This window comes from Phaenicophaeus curvirostris, chromosome 1 (genome assembly GCF_032191515.1).
Source record: "Phaenicophaeus curvirostris isolate KB17595 chromosome 1, BPBGC_Pcur_1.0, whole genome shotgun sequence".
NCBI lineage: Eukaryota > Metazoa > Chordata > Aves > Cuculiformes > Cuculidae > Phaenicophaeus > Phaenicophaeus curvirostris.
The window spans coordinates 164,766,596-164,786,549 of record NC_091392.1 but is presented as its reverse complement, the minus strand read 5'-3'; the positions used below and the strand labels follow the sequence as shown (position 1 = coordinate 164,786,549).

The window sequence follows — 19,954 nt, the reverse complement described above, 5'->3', positions numbered from 1 at the left end:
GCGCCCTCGGGGAAAGGCAGCGACACCTTTGTTCGAAGCCCCCCCCGCCGGCAGGGAGGGTCCCGGCCCCGCATCCCTTTGTTCCCAAGGTGGGGACGGGGCTCGCACCCCCCGCGCCGCCCGTCACCGTTGGGGCGGGGCTGGGCCGGGCTCCCGGCGCGGGGAGCGGCTTCCCCCGCGTCCCCCGGGCGCTGCCCTCCGGCGGCGGGGATGGAGGCGGCGGTGCTGCAACCGGCGGTGATGGCGGAGGTGAAAGGGAGCGGCGGCGGCGTTGTCGTCGTCCCCAGCGCCGAGCTGGAGGTGAAGAAGCTGCAGGAGCTGGTGAGGAAGCTGGAGAAGCAGAACGAGCAGCTGCGAAGCCGCGCGGCCGCCGCCACCACCGCCCCCCTCAGCCCCGCGGCGCCGCCGCCGCCGCACCTGCCGCCGGCCCCCGCCGGCCCCGCCGCGCCCGCCCCGCTCTGCCCGCCAGAGCCCCTCGCCTATTTCAAGCCCTCTCCCGGCCTCCCGGCGCTGGACGAAGCGGCGGTGCTGGACCTCGAGGACGGCGGCTGCGGGGAGGACGAGGACTCATGGTACGCGCGGTTCGGACCCGACCCCCGGCGCCCCCCTCGGCCCCGGCCCGGCCGGCGGCTCCTCCCGCATCCCGGGGACGCGCTGCGGGCTCTGAGCGGCGTTAGCCCCCAGACCCGCTTCAGCTCGCGCTGCTTCAACTCCAATCTGCCTTTTGGGGGCTGTTCCCCCCTCCTAAACCTTCGGAGAGAAGGGGCCGTGTGTGGGATGGGATTCGGGTCTCCCCCCTCTCGGCGGGAGGTTGGTGCGCGTTTTCCCCTTTGAGGAGCATCGTCTTGCTTTGATATCGGGTCTCAGCCTAGTTTCAGCCTCCTGTTTACATAAGGAATTAAAAATAGCGGAATTGTTCCCGGAAAGCCTTTATCTGAGCGGCTCTATCCTCGCCATCCTAAAATCTCTGCCCGTTCGTCTCCATCTTCGGGGATTCGGCTTTTGTCTTTTACACGTTGTTCTAAATGGTTGGTTGGGTGTCTTAAGCGCCCAGGGAGCTCCAGAAGGCGCGGTGGGCTGCTAGTAAATGGAATAAACCAGGAATTGATAGCAAATTAATTAAGCTGAAAATAAAATCGACCTAGAGGAATCGTTGTGCTCACTTAAAAACAAACAGGAGGGAAAATTATAGCCTGGACGTGTAAATAAATAAGTGAGCCTGGTGCCTTAGAACTTGTCCCAGCAACGTGGGCCAACATTGTAGGGACCCTGGTGGAAAACTGTGGAAATCATTGGCTGCATAACCACGTTAAACGTAATTGATGTTCGATGGTTTTAAAGTATCTGTAATAAAATGTAAATTATTAATACTTAAATAACTGGCTTCAGTGTCTGAGTAAAGCTCCAGCATGGTTTTCTATGTGGTTATTTTTAAATTGGCCTGAAGTTTACGTCAGCTGAGAATAAAATACAGTGTGATGCAGCTGAGATGCGTTTAAACATCCTGATCTTTGGGTAGCAGAGAGGATTTTTAAATTAATCTAAATACTATAAATATTTCCTGAGTGCTGGTTGTCTGTGCTTCGTGGTACAAATAATATGATGCTGCAGGGTTGAAAAATTGCTTTTGAGATTCATCAGCAAATGGTGTGGAAATTTTTGTCAGTATTGTTGGGTAGTATTTACAGTTAGTCTGGAAACGGCTTTTTGGGAGTTGTCAGTCCGGACTTGAATAAAATCCTACGTTGGTCCTAACCCCTAATTTTCCTTCACACCAAAGAATATCAAATTTGTTTGATTTCATCCCGTTAAATAAAATGTTTTTCCTTTTAATGTTTCAGGGCGGTATAAAGCATTATTTTATGTGCCTCAGTAAAGTTCTGTAAATGCTTTTTGGGGCCAAAACTTACCTTCATAGGTGTCCACAGGAAGAATTTGATAACAGGGATTTTCTAACAAATGTATTGGACTAAGAGGGAATTGGTTTAGTTGTTGAATGTTTTTAGTTTCAATGGTAAATTTCTCTTGTTTTCCCTGAAAAGTCAGCTATGTGATGTCCGCTGCTTGGGGATTTTTTGTAGTATTAGTCTGTAAAACCAACTGCTATCTGGAAAGCCAAGGACTAATGCGTTTGCTGGTTGTTGATTAGTATTAGTAGGCATTAAACACTTTTCCTTTTTTTTTTAAACTGTAATTACCAAAAAATGTACAATTAGCATTATTGCAGACAATTCAAAACCTTTTTTTTTTCTTCCCTGTTTGGGTTTCTACACAGATGTCTGATCACTGTAAATTCATCAGTAAGTTGTTTCAATTTTGAAGCACTTCTGCAGGTTAACAAGAAACCTGAAAGCTTTTATTTTATTCCTCCCTGTTTCATTTTTTGCAGGTTTTTTGTTTGGTTGGTTGGTTGGTTTTTAAATGTGTAGCAGGAAGTTGGGGGAAATGGGTCCTCTCCTCAGAGAAATTCAGTAGTTTATTTCTGCTGTGATTGCCAGGGGAGATAGGGATTGCAGCGATCGTGTTTATTCCATGTGAACTGGACAGAGTGCTGATTGACTTCACAGGGAAAGAAACCATTGAGCAGACACTGGAAAACAGTTCCTCTCAGGGGACTTGAGTAGCTGTTGAGCCAAAACCCTGAAGGTGAAAGGCTGCTAGCTGTTAGTGGTCATCTGAGGGGCTCAATCCCATTTTTTTTCCTGTTGTTGCCTCTTACACCCCCTGTGTACACTCCGGGTTGGTTTGCAGCCCATAGAGCATTTTGCAGGTGCTTGGGAATCTGCCTTTGCAGTTCCATCAGTCAGAATTGGTCAGGCCAAGTACCTGCGAGCTCTCTGGTGGCCAAGAATAATTCCCTTCCAGGAGGATCTGCACTTTCCCAGGTGTATTCTTATGTTCACTAATCTGCAAGTGAAGCAGCAGCAACACAGACCCCAGCTTCAAGAATTTCCCCGTGAAATCTGCTTTGATATTTGGCTTCCTAATGTGCTTGACCCTCTGATTAGTTGCCTACTCTCATCTAACATGTATACACTAGTTTTTCTTGCCTATTTTTTTTTTCTGCTGGAATTGAATATCAAAATTGGATTGTCATTGTTTCTAATGTTTTCTAATCTTTAAGATCTGACTTGTGTGACACTTGGTTCATCTCGGAGAAGACAGTATATGAAAATTAAATTATAATTGGCACTTTGACAAGTTGATTACGTTGTTACAGGTAAAAGAGTAAACTCGATAACAATGAAATTGTGATTTAAGTGTTAAGTCAGGTACTGAAATTATCTCTAGTACAGGTAAAAGTAAAGGGGCATAAATGTAAAGGGGAAATCTGATAGCATCTTCGGTGTGTGTACTTAATGCACTTGAACTTCAGGGAGTGCTGAAACTCTGTGTGTGGTAGTGGTGATATATAAGATTTTTATGAGTAGTCTCCTTGAACTTTCATTTGGCATGCCAGACCTGCAGAGTTCAGGTTTTGCCTGAACTAATGTCCTCTTCTACTTTAGAATATCTTGTGTTATTAGAGTATCATATTGCAGGATTTTGCACTGTTATAAGTTATTAGTGGGCACGGAATTGAGAATACAAAAGTAAATGTTTCAGTATTGAGTGTCCTGCTGATCTTTCTTTGTGTTTTGGTTAAGGTTGTACGTCTTGCCTACTACGACTCTTGCTCCTCAAGAGAAGTCACTGAGTCCTCTACAGTGGTGCAGGCGTGTTCTGGATCATCCAAGTCCAGAGATAGAGGCTGCAAAACGTTCCCTATGCTTTAGATTGGAACAAGGTAATCTTATGCTTTGAATTTCTCTGCTAGTAAAGTGGCATTTTTGGTCTGGCATTTCACTCATGTTTGGCGTTTTTCACAATTTAGCAAACTTTTAAGAATAGCAGACGTGTTTTTTTCCTATATATATGCAAGTCTTCTTTACTACATAAATGGTAACTATTATTTGATATTTTTTTCTTTCTGTTCATGTACCTTTTAAAGTATTTTCCTTTTGTTATGGTTTTTTTTCCTCTGCATAACTTACGTTTTTTAAACTTGGAAGTTTTTATCCATTGCATAAAGTAGTGACCTCTTGGCAAGAAAACTTTGATGCCAATTTTACTATTGGTATCTCTATTGAGATTTGAAAAACAGTGCTTTCGGGCTTTTTTTTCGATACAGCCAATGTTGTCATGGTGCTATACATTTTCAAACACATATTTATCCACATGTAACATAGTATCAGGACTGTACAAAGTATTGGACAGACCAAGAAGAGCTATGATTTAACTGCTAGTACTGCTTTACTGGGCTCCTGGTAGTCTCAAGTCCTGGCATCAATCTGGTTGTTGTTTGATGCCAGTGAACTTGACGAGTTGTATCTGCATGTGCTGAATTTTCTTCTCAATAAGTGTCAGCTGCCATTATTTTTACTTTTTTATCATCTAGAGTCCCATTAAGATTGTAACAAATGTTGAAGAAAGCAATTAAGGTGGAATATTATCTTAAGGTTTATGACTCATTAGGAAAGGAGAAGCAAAAGGACAATGTAGGAGGATGATGGGAGCAGGAAAGAAAGTTATTGATATTACAAGCATGTGGTTCTGTAAGCCTGTTACAGCCATCATTAAGAAAGATTGAGCATGTTCCTATATGCTTTGGAGGTATGGGTAGCTGTGGGTTAGCCTTAACCAAAATTAGAGGTTTTAAATGAACCAGCCTCTGAAGTCATCTGTCTCTTTGCATTAACTATAAAACATCCTACAATGGTTACTGTCCTTGCAATGTTTAGTTGACCTCTTTTGCCTGAAGTTAGGTGGGTAGAATTGAGATTCCTATGTTGGCAATCATCCCACCTAGCCTTAGCGTGGTATTTGGCTTGTAGCTCAGACAACTGAGTTCAGGCGCCTCTTGTGTGAGCTGGGTGTCCATGCTCAGCAGTCAACTGGAGTTCTGTCCATAGGGTCAGAGGAACCTGGGGAGCTACTTGGGTGATGAGGTGCAAGCGTTGGTCTTGGGTGAAGCCAATTGCTCTCTCGATCCCGCTGACAGTAATGGGTGCTTGCCACTCAACTCCAGTCTGACACACTTGATGGTATGTCTCCGTGGTGTAGGGCATCCCAGTCTGGAGATGAATCCTGTTATGGAAATTGCATTTAAATTACCCCACGCAAGCATCCAGTGCCTTTTGAGATGGCTTCAGTTATTGTGGCTGACCTCCAACTTACACTCCAGACAGACAGAGAGCTTCCATAGGTCCTATGACATTTCTTTGTCATCCTTTGGATGATATCTTGGCCTCCAGATGGGCTCTTGGATAGGGCCAGCGCATCTGGGTTTTGGCAACTGAATCATATCCATAATGTGAATGTAGAAACAAGCCAGAGGAGTGTGTGTTGTGACCTATTTTTACCTTACAAGGTATTATTTAATAGGCAATAAAGACAATAGAAAGGCAAATTTATTGTTTCTAATTTAAATCACACTATGGTTATCAATTCAGTCTCACTCTATGCTGAAGTTGCAATGAGTGGCATATGTCACAGAGAGTTAAGTTGGCAGTGAGTTGCTTTGATTCCTATGGTCTGCTCATGGTGATGGGCTCATGAATTTTGTGGGCTCTCTGGAAGGTTTCTGAGAAATTATAGGCCATGTACAAAACCAGCATGATCAAAGAGGGAATGGACTTGTGTTTCTACTGCAGCAATTCTATGCTGAAATTGTTTTGATTAATAACTCAGGCTTAATTAACTCTCGACAGGCCTTATGAGGAGCGGCTGAGAGAGCTGGGGTTGTTTAGCCTGGAGAAGAGGAGGCTGAGGGGTGACCTCATTGCTCTCTACAACTACCTGAAAGGACGTTGTAGAGAGGAGGGTGCTGGCCTCTTCTCCCAAGTGACAGGGGACAGGACAAGAGGGAATGGCCTCAAGCTCCGACAGGGGAGGTTTAGGCTAGACGTTAGGAAAAAATTCTTTACAGAAAGGGTCATTGGGCACTGGAACAGGCTGCCCAGGGAGGTGGTTGAGTCACCTTCCCTGGAGGTGTTTAAGGCACGGGTGGACGAGGTGCTGAGGGATATGGTTTAGTGTTTGGTAGGAACGGTTGGACTCGATGATCCGGTGGGTCTCTTCCAACCTGGTTATTCTGTGATTCTGTGATTCTGTATTTCTAAAGATTTTCTTTTTATCACCTGTAACTTTACAAATAATAAGTAATAAGCAACTGTCCTATTTCTTACTCTAACTTTGCAGAAGTTTGTTTCACAACATTTATTTCTTCCTCAGTTTTGAAACTATATGTGAGGTTTTCATAAGAATCTGATAATTGTGTTTTGAAGTACAGCAAACTTTTCTGTAATCTGTCTTCCCTGGGATTTGGTTTGCATTCTTTATCAGCAAGCATTTGTGTATAAATATGTGCACATAATTTTAACCTGGTTATAAAAGTGTCTCGGTAGGAATAGCAGTCGTCTTTTCTGGTACTAAAGTTTGCACTTTGTACTTTTAAGTTGAACAGTGCTTTCCTTCTTTAGCCATATGCTTTGAAAGGGCATTTTAGAGGGATTCTGGAATCTAGTTGTGCCTTTTATGTTTACACTGAGTCAATGGTAATGCTGAAGTACTTAATTATTAAATGTGTAGTCAAAAATTTGTAATGTACCAGTCTGTGATTTCTGAAATGGCTCATAGGTAGAATATGCTTAGTAATTTTGTTCATGGTACATCAGCCAAATATTAATCCAGTTTAGAATCTCATAGGTCTTTAGATGCTATAGTGTGTATAGAAAAAAAAGCAGTAAAAATTGATTTTTTTTTTTCCTGCAAGGTCAGTGTGTCTGAATAAGTGCACACAGAGAGATATGTGAGCCAGAAGAAGTAAAACTTTGCCAAACTGTTTTTCTGAGTTTTTACTGATTTCTGTTCTCTTATTTAAGATTTTAAATCTGTGCTCATTCATTCTTGCTCGTGTAAGTTCTATTTGTATCCTAATTTTCATAAAAGTATTTGTTTGATCTTTGAAATATCCCAGCATTTGGATAACTCATAACAACGCTAAAGGTCTTGTGTGAGACTTCTGCCAAAGCAATCCTAGATGATGGAATAAAATACAGGCTACTTGGCTTTTTAGGCTAGAGAATCACTTGAATGATGCTAGTTTACTTTTCATCTTGTTGTGCTCGTGAACCTATTTCTTTTCTGGTAAAAGTGTCTGTTTTAAGTATTTCATGGTGGAAATAAGATTTTGTCTTGGCCTAAATCTTTAAGCTGTAAGCACAGTGGTGGTTGCCAGAAGGTGGTTTTTGGACAAGCTTCTAAGCGTTCCTCTGGTCTACCACAAAGTAGGTAAAGCTTGTATCTAGTTTAGAATGAATTAGGCTTATTACAAGACCTGTTGCTGTGGATTAAGCATGCTAGCTGCCTACGATAAGATCTTTGCTTGGAATTGTTCCTGTTTTCCATGAGCAGTTCTGGTGTTCAGGTAACATTTGCTTGTGGGTTGTTTTGTTTGGGTTGTTTGGGATTTTTTTTTGTTCTGTTTTTTTTTTTTTCTGTGGCCTAACCTGGATCATTTATTTCTTTTTGCTCTTGTTCAGTCATCTTTTGTTTGAAAACTTTCTGGTTTGTTTTCTATACAGCAGTTCCCTATCTACTGTAGGGTCAATTCCCTTTGGTTTTTATTCTTGCTGTCTGTTTTTATTCCTTCAGATTCATTCAAATCAACTGGGCCACATGACAGTCTTAAGGGTGCGGTGGAGCTGCTGCTATATTTTCTTGGTAGTACTTGAAGATGTTGGGACATTGCCAGTATTGAGCAGAGATACGATGAGTAAACTTCGTAGCTGGTGTGGATGGGAATAACCCATCTGAAATTGAGGAGATGTTGTTGATTGACACCCTGTATAGCTTTACTTCTGTAAAATGCTGTGGAGCAGGCCGGTGGATAAACTGAGGAGTTAAGAGGCTTAGCAAGGAGTCAGTCTGTAGGAGCTCAGCTTTTATGTAGTGCTTGAAAGCATATTTCATCCAATTCAGCTTTCCAGACAGAAAACTCATCTTTCTCAGAGAATATGAAATATTGGCTAGGTTCAGTTTTTAACTTAGATGAGTTCTTATTCAGAAATGCTTCTTCAGATGTTTAAAAAGAGTAGGCAACAGAAGTCTATAGGTTTTGTGGTTAGCTGCAGTAATTTATAATTTTAAGATTGAACTCTGCTTCATTTCTTAAAATAAGTAACATATTTCAGCATGAATGGTGTTATATGAGTGATAAGATATGTTGTGAAACAGATCCATTGTAGTTCCTCTCCAAGTGCTTATGATATCACAAAACCCAAGAATCTCATTAGTGAAATTTTAGCCGTTAGTGTGCTGGAACCCTCTGTCATATGTCAATTAAATTTGATGTCCAAACATATAACGGAAGAAAAAATTCGAGGAGGGAGCAGGATGACAACCAAAACAAACTATATAATTTGATGGTGCTATATTTTTTCTACCTGTAAAGAAAAAAAAATCTTACAGCTGGTAGGGCCCCAGGCAGAAGGTTTTACCTGGATGGGCAGTTTCTTGCTTACACTGAAAGAGGCAAGGTTCTCTCCCATTCTCCTGACTCTCTTCTGCTTCCCAAGAGTTTATAGTGGTGTCATTTATTTTGGAGCCTTTAAGATATAAAATACATTTCATCAATTGTTAAGAATTACTGTCAGAGGGAACTTTTATCATGTAGTCTGTTAACAGCAGAAGCAGACAGAAAATACTGTACATAGAATCATAGAATGATTTGTGTTGGACGGGACCTTAAAGATCACCCAGTTCCACTCCCCCACCAGCCATGGGCAGGGACACTTTCCACTGGATCAGGTTGCTCAGAGCCTCATCCAGCCTGCTCTTAAACACTTCCAGGGGTGGGGCATGCACAACTTGTCTTGACAGATGGGTGGAAGCTGTTGTTTTGTATTCTTGAGCTGGATCCAGTGTTGCATCCAGTGCAAGGTGGGATGTTTTTCTTATTCTAAAATTAATTTATGTTTATTTGCTGCCCACTGATGCATCAGAGATGTATGTTGTGGCACTCGGAACTGAGTTGATAAGATTTAGTACAGCCTTCTCATCCTTATTTTTTGTATGCAATGGAGATTAAAGTTTTATGTAAAATCCTTTTGGGGTAGCAAATGATAATGTGCTGAAGCTTGCAGACGATTAAATTGTTCTTCCCATTATAAATAATAAAATGTCTGAAGCTCTTGAAGGAATGAAGGAAGTGGCACTGGTGACTTGGTTCCTTTTTTTATATGTTTCTGGTAATAAAAGGTGTTGGGCAGCTGTAACTCCTATCAGCATCTGAGTGCCTTTCAGGAAATGCAACAACTCAGAAGACAGGATGCATAGCTGTCTTCTGCAGCAGTAGGGGCTTAGTGCTTGGAGTGCAGATGTATGTGCAGAGGAGTTATTTTCTATTAGATTTAATTTATTTGACATTAATTTATTGCAACAGCTGCATAATTCCAAGCAGTTCTTAGAGGTTTTGCAAATGTTGGTATCACTGGATTTTCTAACACAGCTTCTGAGGATGATTAGTATGTTTCAATAGGGAAAAACCTGTGTTTGATATTTTACTTAGAAGAGTGCGCTTGCATGTCAGACAAAATATTTCTGTCTTAACACTGGAACATTTCTACTCTGCTAGTACCCTCAGTATAGAAATGTTTGTTGAAAACCCTTATGGCAACAAATGTATAGAAGATCAGACACTTTACTTTTTATTCATTTCACAGATATCACTTGCCCTTTTAATATCACTGTTAGTTGTGACTCCTACTTTTTATTGAATTCTTATACGTATACTATTGAAAAATTTCATTTTGTAAATGAGTATTGGTTGTTGTGCAGCTCATAATGAAGTATTTTCTTAAAATTGACGTCTGGTTTCATTACACTCATAAGAAGATGGTGAATTGTGAAGTTTATGTGAAGGAAATAGATATGTTAGAGTGAGTCCAGGGGAGGCTGCAAAGATAATCAGAGGGCTGGAGCATCTGCCATATGAGGACAGGCTGAGAGAGTTGGGCTTGTATTGCATAGAGAAGAGAAGGCTCCAGGGAGACCTCATAGCAGCTTTCCAGTACTTGAAGGGGGCCTACAGGAAATCTGGGGTGGAGCTCTTTATCAGGGAGTGCAAGGATAGGACGAGAGGGAACAGTTTTAAGCTGAAAGAGGGAAGATTTAGATTAGATATTAGGAAGAATTTTTTTCCTGTGAAGGTGATGAGGCACTGGAAGTCATGGATGCGTTCCCTGGATGCGTTCAAAGGCAGGTTAGATGAGTCTTTGAGCACCCCGATCCAGTGGAAGGTGTCCCTGCCCATGGCAGGATAATTGGAACAGGATTATCTTTAAGGTTCCTTGCTAACCCAAGCCATTCTATGATAAGGTTGATAGAGAGGTGTTGTCAAATCATAGTTGAAAAAATACTCATCTCATCTTAGAATACAAATGTTCTATTAATTCACTCTAGCTACCGAGCGGGGACTTTCAACTCATTGTGAGTGGTTAAACACTGTCAAATTTGTGTGAGGATTTCAGTAGGCTTATTTAGAATAAGAATAACTTATGCTTGCGATGTAGGTTCAAAGTCTGTAATGCAACATATGTCTGAAAGTGATGGTAGTAGCATCAACCCTGATAGTTATGCTAAAACTACAGGCATTAGTAGTGTTCTCCAGCAGAGTACTCATCCCTGGTTGTCTTTCTAAACTATGCAACTACTTTTCTGGGTAGAAATTAAAAAATAAGCCCTAAGTATCATTTGGTCGGTTAATTCTGGGAAATAGTCCACAGTCCTGTATACATGCCATACGGTCTTTCTCCTTGGTAGCTGACCTCAAATTTTAGTAGATTAGAAAGAAGATGATTATCACAGAATCACAGAATCACAGAATAACCAGGCTGGAAGAGACCCACCGGATCATCGAGTCCAACCGTTCCCATCAAACACTAAACCATATCCCTCAGCACCTCATCCACCCGTGCCTTAAACACCTCCAGGGAAGGTGACTCAACCACCTCCCTGGGCAGCCTGTTCCAGTGCCCAATGACCCTTTCTGTAAAGAATTTTTTCCTAACGTCTAGCCTAAACCTCCCCTGGCGGAGCTTGAGGCCATTCCCTCTTGTCCTGTCCCCTGTCACTTGGGAGAAGAGGCCAGCACCCTCCTCTCTATTATCTGCACTTGCTTTACCAAGTGTTCCACGACCAGCCTGTTTCTGCTCATATCTTGTGGGAACACAATATTTAGACCAGTAACTTTCTTTTACCTAGAGGCTGTGCAAAAGTTCTCTTTTTTTACTCTACCTGATAATGAAATGTAGCCAGTAAGCTCTAATCTGAATATTTCTGAGGCCTGGGCATTCACAGCTTTGCCTAATCTTTTTTTATGTTGCAAGATAGATAATAAGATAGATAATAAGTTAGTATGAATGGTAGTAATGAAGACCTAGAACTGTCCTATGAGAGAGGGTTGATTCCTTTTTCTCCTTAGAGATATATGTGTTAGTGTGTTATTTTTTTCAATAAACATTGTTTTTACTGGTAGCAGAATTAATCTCTTCCACAATACATGCATTAACATTGCAGGTGACCTGTTAAGTTGATGGAAGTACTTTAATAGTTTTGGAAGGAAAATATGTAATTATTTTCTAATTAGTTCTGAGTGTAGCTTCATGCTGTGGCTTTTAAATTATTAGCATGCTGGCATATGGCTGTCATGGTTTTTTGTATACCATACAGCAATATGTATTCATTATTTTGTCTTTTCTATTTAAAATCACATTTTACATATGAAGAAATTCAGCACGCGCTTTGTATTGATGCTATTGTGTCACTGAATAGTTTTCAGCACACAAGAAAAGTTGTGCAAGATAACTTGAATATCTTTAACACATCATTAGACTTTTAAGTAGCGTTAACTGCTTGCTGCTTCTTTTAGAATCACTTGAAAGCTGTGTAAAGAGTTTGTCAGAAATTAAAGTAAGCCATTAAGACTAGGAACTGTCATTTGTTTTATCCTTCAGGAGTGGCTCACATAATGCTGTTCCAGTTTCATTGGGCTCAAGGTACTACCACAGTATGGGCTTAGAGACTTATGAATTTACACCTGGCAGGTAGCATATCTCATTTTAAAAAGAATCTATTTATTTGGCATTTGTTATTTGTGATTTTTGTCTTCAGCCTGTTTTTTCTTTGTAACATCTCTTAAGTCTGTAATGGGTGCAAGGTAGGATTTTATGGCTTGTAGTGTGTGGGTGATAGTAACGTAGTTATCTGTTGTGTTGTTACCTGCAGTTGGTAACAGACGATTGGGCTCAGCTTCCTGACTTCTTAAGGTCTTTGATTGTCTCTCCTGTAGCTCTATGAAACAGTAGCAAAGCTACTTTGCATATTACTGTCTGTAACGGAGGTAAGCATAACAGGTACTAAAGCCTTGTATAAGTAACAGACTTGTAGAAGAACAATTCAAAATCCTTCTCTTAACAGGACAGGATAATAATTATATACTAGGTAGAATCCAAATATGTCTCTGTCATGCTATAAGCACAACTACAGGCTGGGTGGAGAATGGATTGAGAGCCGCCCTGAAGGGAAGGGCTTAGGAGTGTTTATGGATGAGAAGCTCAACATGAGCTGGCAGTGTGCACTTGCAACCCAGAAAGCCATCACGGCACGCATACTGTCTCCCACTCTGTTCTGCTCTTGTGAGACATCTCCTGGAGTCTCATTTTCAATTCTAGAGTTCTCAGCACAGGAAAGATACTGATCTGTTAGAGTGAATCCAGAGGAGGCCACAAAGATGATCGGAGGGCTGGAGCATCTACCATATGAGGACAAGCTGAGAGAGCAGATGTTGTTCAGCCTGGAGAAGAGAAGGCTCCAGGGAGACCTTTCAGCAGCCTTCTAGTACTTAAACAGGGGCCTATTGGAAAGCTGGGGGGCTCCCTCTGTTATCAGGGAATGCAGGGATAGGATGAGGGGTAATGGTTTTAAGCTGAAGGAAGGCAGATTTGAGTTTGATATTAGGAAGATGGTTTTTCCTGTAAGGGTGGTGAGGCACAGGAATGGGTTGCCCAGAGAAATTCTGGCTTCCCCATCCCTGAAGGAGTTCAAGACCAAGTTGGGTGGGATGTTGAGCAACCTGATCCAGTGGAAGGTGTCTGTGCCTGTGTCAGTGTGGTTGGAACAGGATAATCTTTAAGGTTCTTTCTAACCCAAACCATTCCATGATTCTATGATAACTTTCTTGATAATTTATCGTAATGTAAAAAAGATGAAATAATTCAAAAGTTAACGCTAAACTGCATTTTTTTCTAACCTTACTAGTTAGTTCTGAATTTCCTCTACATCCAAGAAATATCCTTAAACCCATTATAGCTTTCCCTACAACTGTATCTATTTGTCATCTTTATTCACAGGTTAAACCTCTGGCAGGAAGGTTTTGCCAGGGAGCTTCTCTGTCTGCAGTTTCTGAGTCTGACACCCTGTTCCAAGTTGTCACAGTCCTTTTATTTGCACAAGTATACCTGCTGCCTCTATTGAATCAGACTGGAAAAGCCAAAAGTTAGGCTGAAATTGAGGTCAAAAGCAACACTTATACTCCAGGACCCCTGTGGCTCTTTGGATAAATATAGCAGATGTCATAGTTAAGTGCTGAGTATGAAAAAGTGTTAACACTATTACCCAAAGCAGAGAAAAAATCCACAAAATCTTTCAAAAATAAAAGATTTTTTTTGAAAAAAAAAAAGGTTTTTTGTGCTTCTAAACCACCCAACTGGGGAAAGAGTCATGAAAGTTTAGTATGAAGAAAAGTTCTGATAGAGGTTTAAGTGACTGCCAAGAGTAATAAAGTATTCGGAGTATGTATCCTCATGTAGAATTGAGGTTCAACACCAACCTGGAGTCCCAATAAGAAATCTAACCAGATGATAGTTATTTCTAGAAAAAATAGTACAATGGCATAAAGATGTTTGATACAGATACCGTTACCATTGTCGTCATGGGCATCTGGGCTTCTGCAATGACTGTTTTTAGCCTAGTCTCTTCAGACTCCCTAGAGAGACTGATTTTTCTGGGCATTAACACAGAGCACGTGCTTAAATTCAAGTTTCTTTTGGGTATTTTCAGACCTCTCAAGACAGACTCCCTAAGTAAACTATGCCTTGCACGTACCTCCCAGAGGCGTAATACCTACACTGCAGTGATAAATGCACGAGCATTTAACAGTGACACTGTGGCAACCCTTGTGTTTTGCAAACAAGGAACAAGGGTGCAAGCTGATAAAGAGAGAGGGGTATAGCACTATTGATCAAGGGTACAGTATAATAGGGAAAGCACAAGAAAAAAGAATTGTGTATGCTACCAGAAATTTTAAAATTAGGAAGTGCAATTAGCTATATTTTTCCTGTAGCCACATAAGAAAAAAATTACATCTTTGATTTTAGTTATTGTTACCGTATCTATTCAGAAGAATAGTAGATGACCATTTAGGAGAACTGTTGTACATCATGCGTACCATGTGAATATGAAGTTACTGGAGCAAAACCCTAGTTACATTATCATTGTAGAGTCTTAAAATAGTTTGGGTTACAAGGGAACTTAAAGATTATCCTGTTCCAAACCCCTCCATCACGGTCAGTGACACCTTCCACTACTGGATCAGGTTGCTCAAAGCCTCATCTAGCCTGATCTTGAACACCTGCAGGAATGGGGCATGTACAACTTCTCTGGGAAACCCATTACACTGCTTCACCACCCCTCAAAGGAAAAAATCTCTTTCTAATATCTCATCTAAATCTCCCCTCTTTCAGCTTAAAACTATTTCCCCTTGTCCAATCCCTGCAGTTGCCGATAAAAGAGCCCCTCTCTAATTTCCCTGTAGGCTCCAGTTTAAGGCTGCTAGAGGGTCTCCCTGGATACTTCTCTTTTCTAGGCTGAACAAGCCCAACTCTCTCAGCCTGACCTCGTATGGGAGGTGCTCCAGTCCTCTGATCATCTTCATGGCCTCGGCTAGACTCACTGTGACAGATCCATGTCCCTGTACACCTCTAGATATGAATCTTCTTTTTGTTTTTCCTCTAGTCCAATGACTAGACTAAAGGAACAGGATGTTTTCAGCAGAACAGCTTGAGAGCATCTTGTAGAATACCTGAGCTCTGGTCTGCAAGGGGAATTGAACTAAACCTGTTCCCTAAATCAAGCATAGAAGGAATGAGTAGTCTTGCTCTTCATCCTAGAGGAATCCCCGAGGTGTGAACTCGGAGTGAAAGGGTGAAGGCACTAAAATAATGCTTTGAACATGATTCTTAATTTGTGGTTTTTTTGTTTACAATGTCGTTGATTGTTTGCCCTGATTATTCCGTATTTGTGAAGAGTTTTAGCTGATACGAATTCTGCACCCTGCCCAGGAATGGCACTTTTACTGCTGTCTCCTCTAGTCCTTTTTTTCCACTCTAGAGAGCAAAGCTGCAGAAAGGGAGCCTGTCTACCGGAGTTTTGTGGGGCTGCTCTACTCGCAATGACTCAGCTCCTGTACTGGATGTTCAGGAATACGAATGTGATGGCACTGGCGATCTTAGACCTACCAGCACAAAGACACAAAGAGCCAAGCGATCACAAAGCAGCTGTTGTTCTCTAAGGGATGAAAACAGCATTTGCAAAAGAGGGGATGCACCGCTATCACTGGGTTTTAAAACTGCTTTTGGCTGATTCATCTGGAGATGTTTGCTGTACAGTTGCAGGAGATTTAGGGAAATTTATTTCTGCACAAAAAAAGCCTTATTAGGTCAATGGGTTTTGAAAACAGGTCTCCTTTTCAGACTGAAGCTAAGAAAATACGCTATATCTGTACTTTTTAGCTATGTAGAAAGCAGCTTGCTGTCAACATAAAAGCTTAATAGCCTTGAAGGATAAGCTTACATATGAAAACCAGGCAGGCACTCAGAAGCCCTCACCCCTCCTTGCTGTGTTATCAAAAAAAATGTAGATTGTAAGAGTCCGTCGATGCATACAACTTGTCTATGCCATGCAGAGGTCCATCGAGCAGCCTAGCTCTGATATATCCACAAACCGCAGTGCAATGCCACATGGATGATACACATCAATCTATCTGTCACTTTGGTCCAACTTGAATGAATGCAATGGTACTTCAGCTTTGAGGTCACATCTTCTCTAGCTAACATATTTGTCTCTCTTTCTGTGTGTTGTATGTGCTCTAACTGCTTCGAAGACAAAGTTCATACTATATTTAAGCCATCTTAAACTTCAGACTTGAAGTGAAGGACTGGTTGAAAACCAGACGTGTACAGCACATGACACCTGTCTTCCTCTGGTGGTGGGGAGAGACAGAGAGGACCATAGTTGTTAGGTAGGACTGAAGGTCAAATTTCAACACTGAAAATTAGTTGAGGTTAATGCAGACCACAGAGTTTATTAAAGGTGAAGAAAATGCTGCGTTTTGCAAAACCTTCCTCCACCTCTCCCCTCCTCCATGGCTAAAATTCAGATTGGTGTCCATACCCATACCTTTTTAAAGAATTTTTAGCCATCCAACAATATTAATTTCCAATTTTTACTTACGCTGTGGCAAACTGGAATTATTTCTGTTGAAAGCAGGCCTTCCACCACTGTAAAATTAACCTGAGACAAGAATCAAGTGAAGTGTGTCCAGTCCTGTGGAAGGAGGGGAAGTAACTAAATAGTATTAAAAAAATGGTGTTAAGGAAATCTTTTGTAATTACTTCCCACATACAAAATAGAAATAGTATAAAACGTATTGTAGCAGAAATATAGTAGGAAAAAAAACATGTTGATGCAAAACATATTGAAATCACTGTAATTCTTTAACTGACTTTCTCCTGGATTGTGCGTTGTCCTTATGTTAGCTCCTTAAGATATTTCACCTGCTAATTGTATGCTTTTGGATACGAATGTCAAATAAGTTTGAGAAGAACCTTCTGCTATGAAGAGAAGAGAAGAGAAAGCAAGGCTCCAGGGAGACCTTACAGCAGCCTTCTAGTACTTAAGGGGGGCCTATAGGAAAGTCAGGGAGGGACGGTTTTTATCAGGGAGTACAGGGATTGGACAAGGGGGAGCAGTTTTAAGCTGAAAGAGGGGAGATTTAGATGAGATACTAGGAAGAGATTTTTTCCTCTGAGGGTGGTGAGGCACTGGCACAGGTTTCCCAGAGAAGTTGTGGATGTCCAGTCTCTGGAGGTGTTCAAGACCAGGTTAGATGAGGCTTTGAGCAACCTGATCCAGTGGAAGGTGTCCCTGCGTGTGATGGAGGGGTTTGGAACAGGATGATCTTTAATGTACCTTCTAACCTAAACCACTCTACAATACTAGTGTTCTGTATAACTATCTTAGTTCATAGTAATGCTTGTAGAGTGTTGAAATAAAAATTGGCTTTCCTTAGTGGTTGGACTCGGTTGGACTCGGTGATCCGGTGGGTCTCTTCCAACCTGGTTATTCTGTGATTCTGTGATTCTGTGAAAAGTCCATTTACAGGTGCTGCTGTACTGTAGTGGCTCTTGAGTAGGTAATTCAAAGAAAGAATTAAGTGGATGTGTGAAGTAGAGTGGTTTGGGGACGATCAGGTATCTCTGAACTGCAAGAGAAATTCCTAATAAAAGCATCATTATCATAAATTCAAGGAGTGAGAGAACTGTACAAAAATGAATTTACCTTCATCAGCTTTACGGCAAATGAAAAAAATTGTCACTGTACCTACATGACTTGTATAGTGTGGATGAAACCATTCTGTGGAAAGGGGGCATGAAACTGCTTCTCCTTGCCCATGGATGCTGAGGCAAACTCCACGTGGAAGGGTAGCCCCAAGGGACAGGCTGTGTGGCTGGGGAAGATGAGGACCTGTAACAAGAGTCACATACCCAATATGTGTACCAGATGGATTGGTAGCTTGAAAGCCTGCTCCTGAATAATAGATAAATGTGTCCAAAGAAGTGACAGGCCAGATTTCTCTTGAGTCAGCTTCACCGCCAGATGATTTTTAGGATGATGAAGTACTTACTTAAGTGCACAGATTTACTATCATGGGCCCGTATTACGAGCAAACCCTCTACCTCAGCATACGTTTAAGCTTATATATGATACCAGGTTTCTCTCTTCATTGATCTTGAATGATCGAGTGAGAGTGGTGAGTTAGAGAATTCAGCATGCCCAGGAAGGTCTGTAGAGCTACAGCTCCCCAAATCCTTTCTGTAAAGTGATTTGCAAAGTCTCTTAAAATAGGAACACTGGTAACTACTCTCTGTCTCAAAGTGGAATGCCCCATCCTTGTGATTTGGTACTGGAACAGCAAGTGCTTCTTCTGAGGCACACAGAATTTCTGCCTTCTCTCTGATTAAGGCAGTTTAATTAGCATTTATATTTAATACCTTGATTAGATTATGGGCCTGACTTCAGACTTCAGGCTTTCTTTGTTTCTTTACAGCAAACCTGAAAATTAGTGAAATAATGGTATGCTTTATACAGAAATAGGAAATATTAACTGTGTATATTCTGGTCAGCACACTATAGTTGTATAAAACCTTTGCACAGGGACAACTGTAAAATACAACCACTGCTTAAACTCTGATTTCAGGCGATGTTGCCAAGACTGCACCTCCTTCCCCCTCCACAAGCATATGTCATCGATCCTGTTACAGTAAAGGCACCTCTGAGAGATGATGGCAATAGGGCAGATTTGAGTCAGAAAAAAACAGATTTCGGTCCTCCTATTTTTTTCTAAATTCTATGCTCCACAGAACTGTGATGTTAATAATCTATCACAGTAGCTGTCAAAGGTCCTGCCTTTCTCTAGGTAGATACACCAGCCTTCTCAGAGCTTCTTTAGGGCTGTCGAACGCTCTGCTCTAGTGTACGGTATAAACAAACCTGCAAGTCTCTTGTGGATCCACTCTGAAATAAGATGATCATAGGTTGCTGTGGTTGAGTCCTCCTCTCATCCTTTTAGTTGGGAATGTAACCCACTTTGTCTTTGGCAGGGATATGTGTCATTTGTGCCTGCAGGAGGAATTGCTGCTCCTTCAGACCTATGAGCCGAGATGATTAGATGGTGGTTTACTTGCCCATCTCAGTTAGTGTACATCCTGGGTGAGCTTAACCAGAGACCTAATAATTTACAGCCGGAACAAGCTGAGGCAGGAGGTTTATCCAGCTGCCATGGCAAGAGCTGGAGGAAGACTCTGCTCTCGTGAGACCTCACATGAAGTATGGTGTTGAATTATGGAGTCCTTAGCAGAGGAAGGCCACGGACCTGTTAGAGCAAATCCAGAGGAGGCCATGAAGATGATCAGAGGGCTGGAGCACCTCCCATATGAGGACAAGCTGAGAGACTTGGGCTCGTTTAGCCTAGAGAAGAGAAGGTTCTGGGAATACCTTTTAGCAGCCTTCCAGTACTTAAACAGGGGCCTACAGGAAAACTGAAGAAGGGTCTCCTTATCAGAAAGTGCAGTGAAAGGACAAAGGGGAATGGTTTTAAGCTGAAAGAGGGAACATTTAGATTTGATATTAGGAAGAAATTTTTCCCTGTGAGGGTGGTGAGGCTCTAGAACAGGTTGCCCGGAGAAGTCATGGATCCACAACCCCCTGGAGATTCAAGACCACGTTGGATGAGTCTTTCAACATCCTAATCCAGTAGAAGGTTTCCCTGGACATGGCAGGGGATTTGGAACAGGATGCTCTTTAAGGCCTCTCCTAACCCAAACTGTTCTATGATGCTAACATTTTGTCACAAATTGCCAAAACCCACTGGTAATTGCACTTTCACTATCTAACCTATGTTAAGAACTTGAGAAGCCATAGGATTTATGATAGAAACAAAAAAGGAAAATGTTGGCGTATATTTCACAGAATCATAGAATGGTTTTGATTCAGTGGAGTGAGTCATATGACTAAT

General features: G+C 41.7%; 1 protein-coding gene across 2 annotated transcripts in view; it reads left to right on the top strand.

Moving 5' to 3' along the window:
- The first annotated feature begins 210 nt into the window (after positions 1-210).
- Positions 211-19,954, top strand: part of LOC138733065 (SLAIN motif-containing protein 1-like) — a 43,705-nt gene continuing 23,961 nt past the window's right edge. For both annotated transcript variants that reach the window (XM_069879963.1, XM_069879954.1), the window contains exons 1-2: positions 211-572; positions 3,648-3,787. In XM_069879963.1, coding sequence (XP_069736064.1) covers positions 211-572; positions 3,648-3,787 — 502 coding nt within the window. The remainder of the gene's footprint in view (positions 573-3,647; positions 3,788-19,954) is intronic.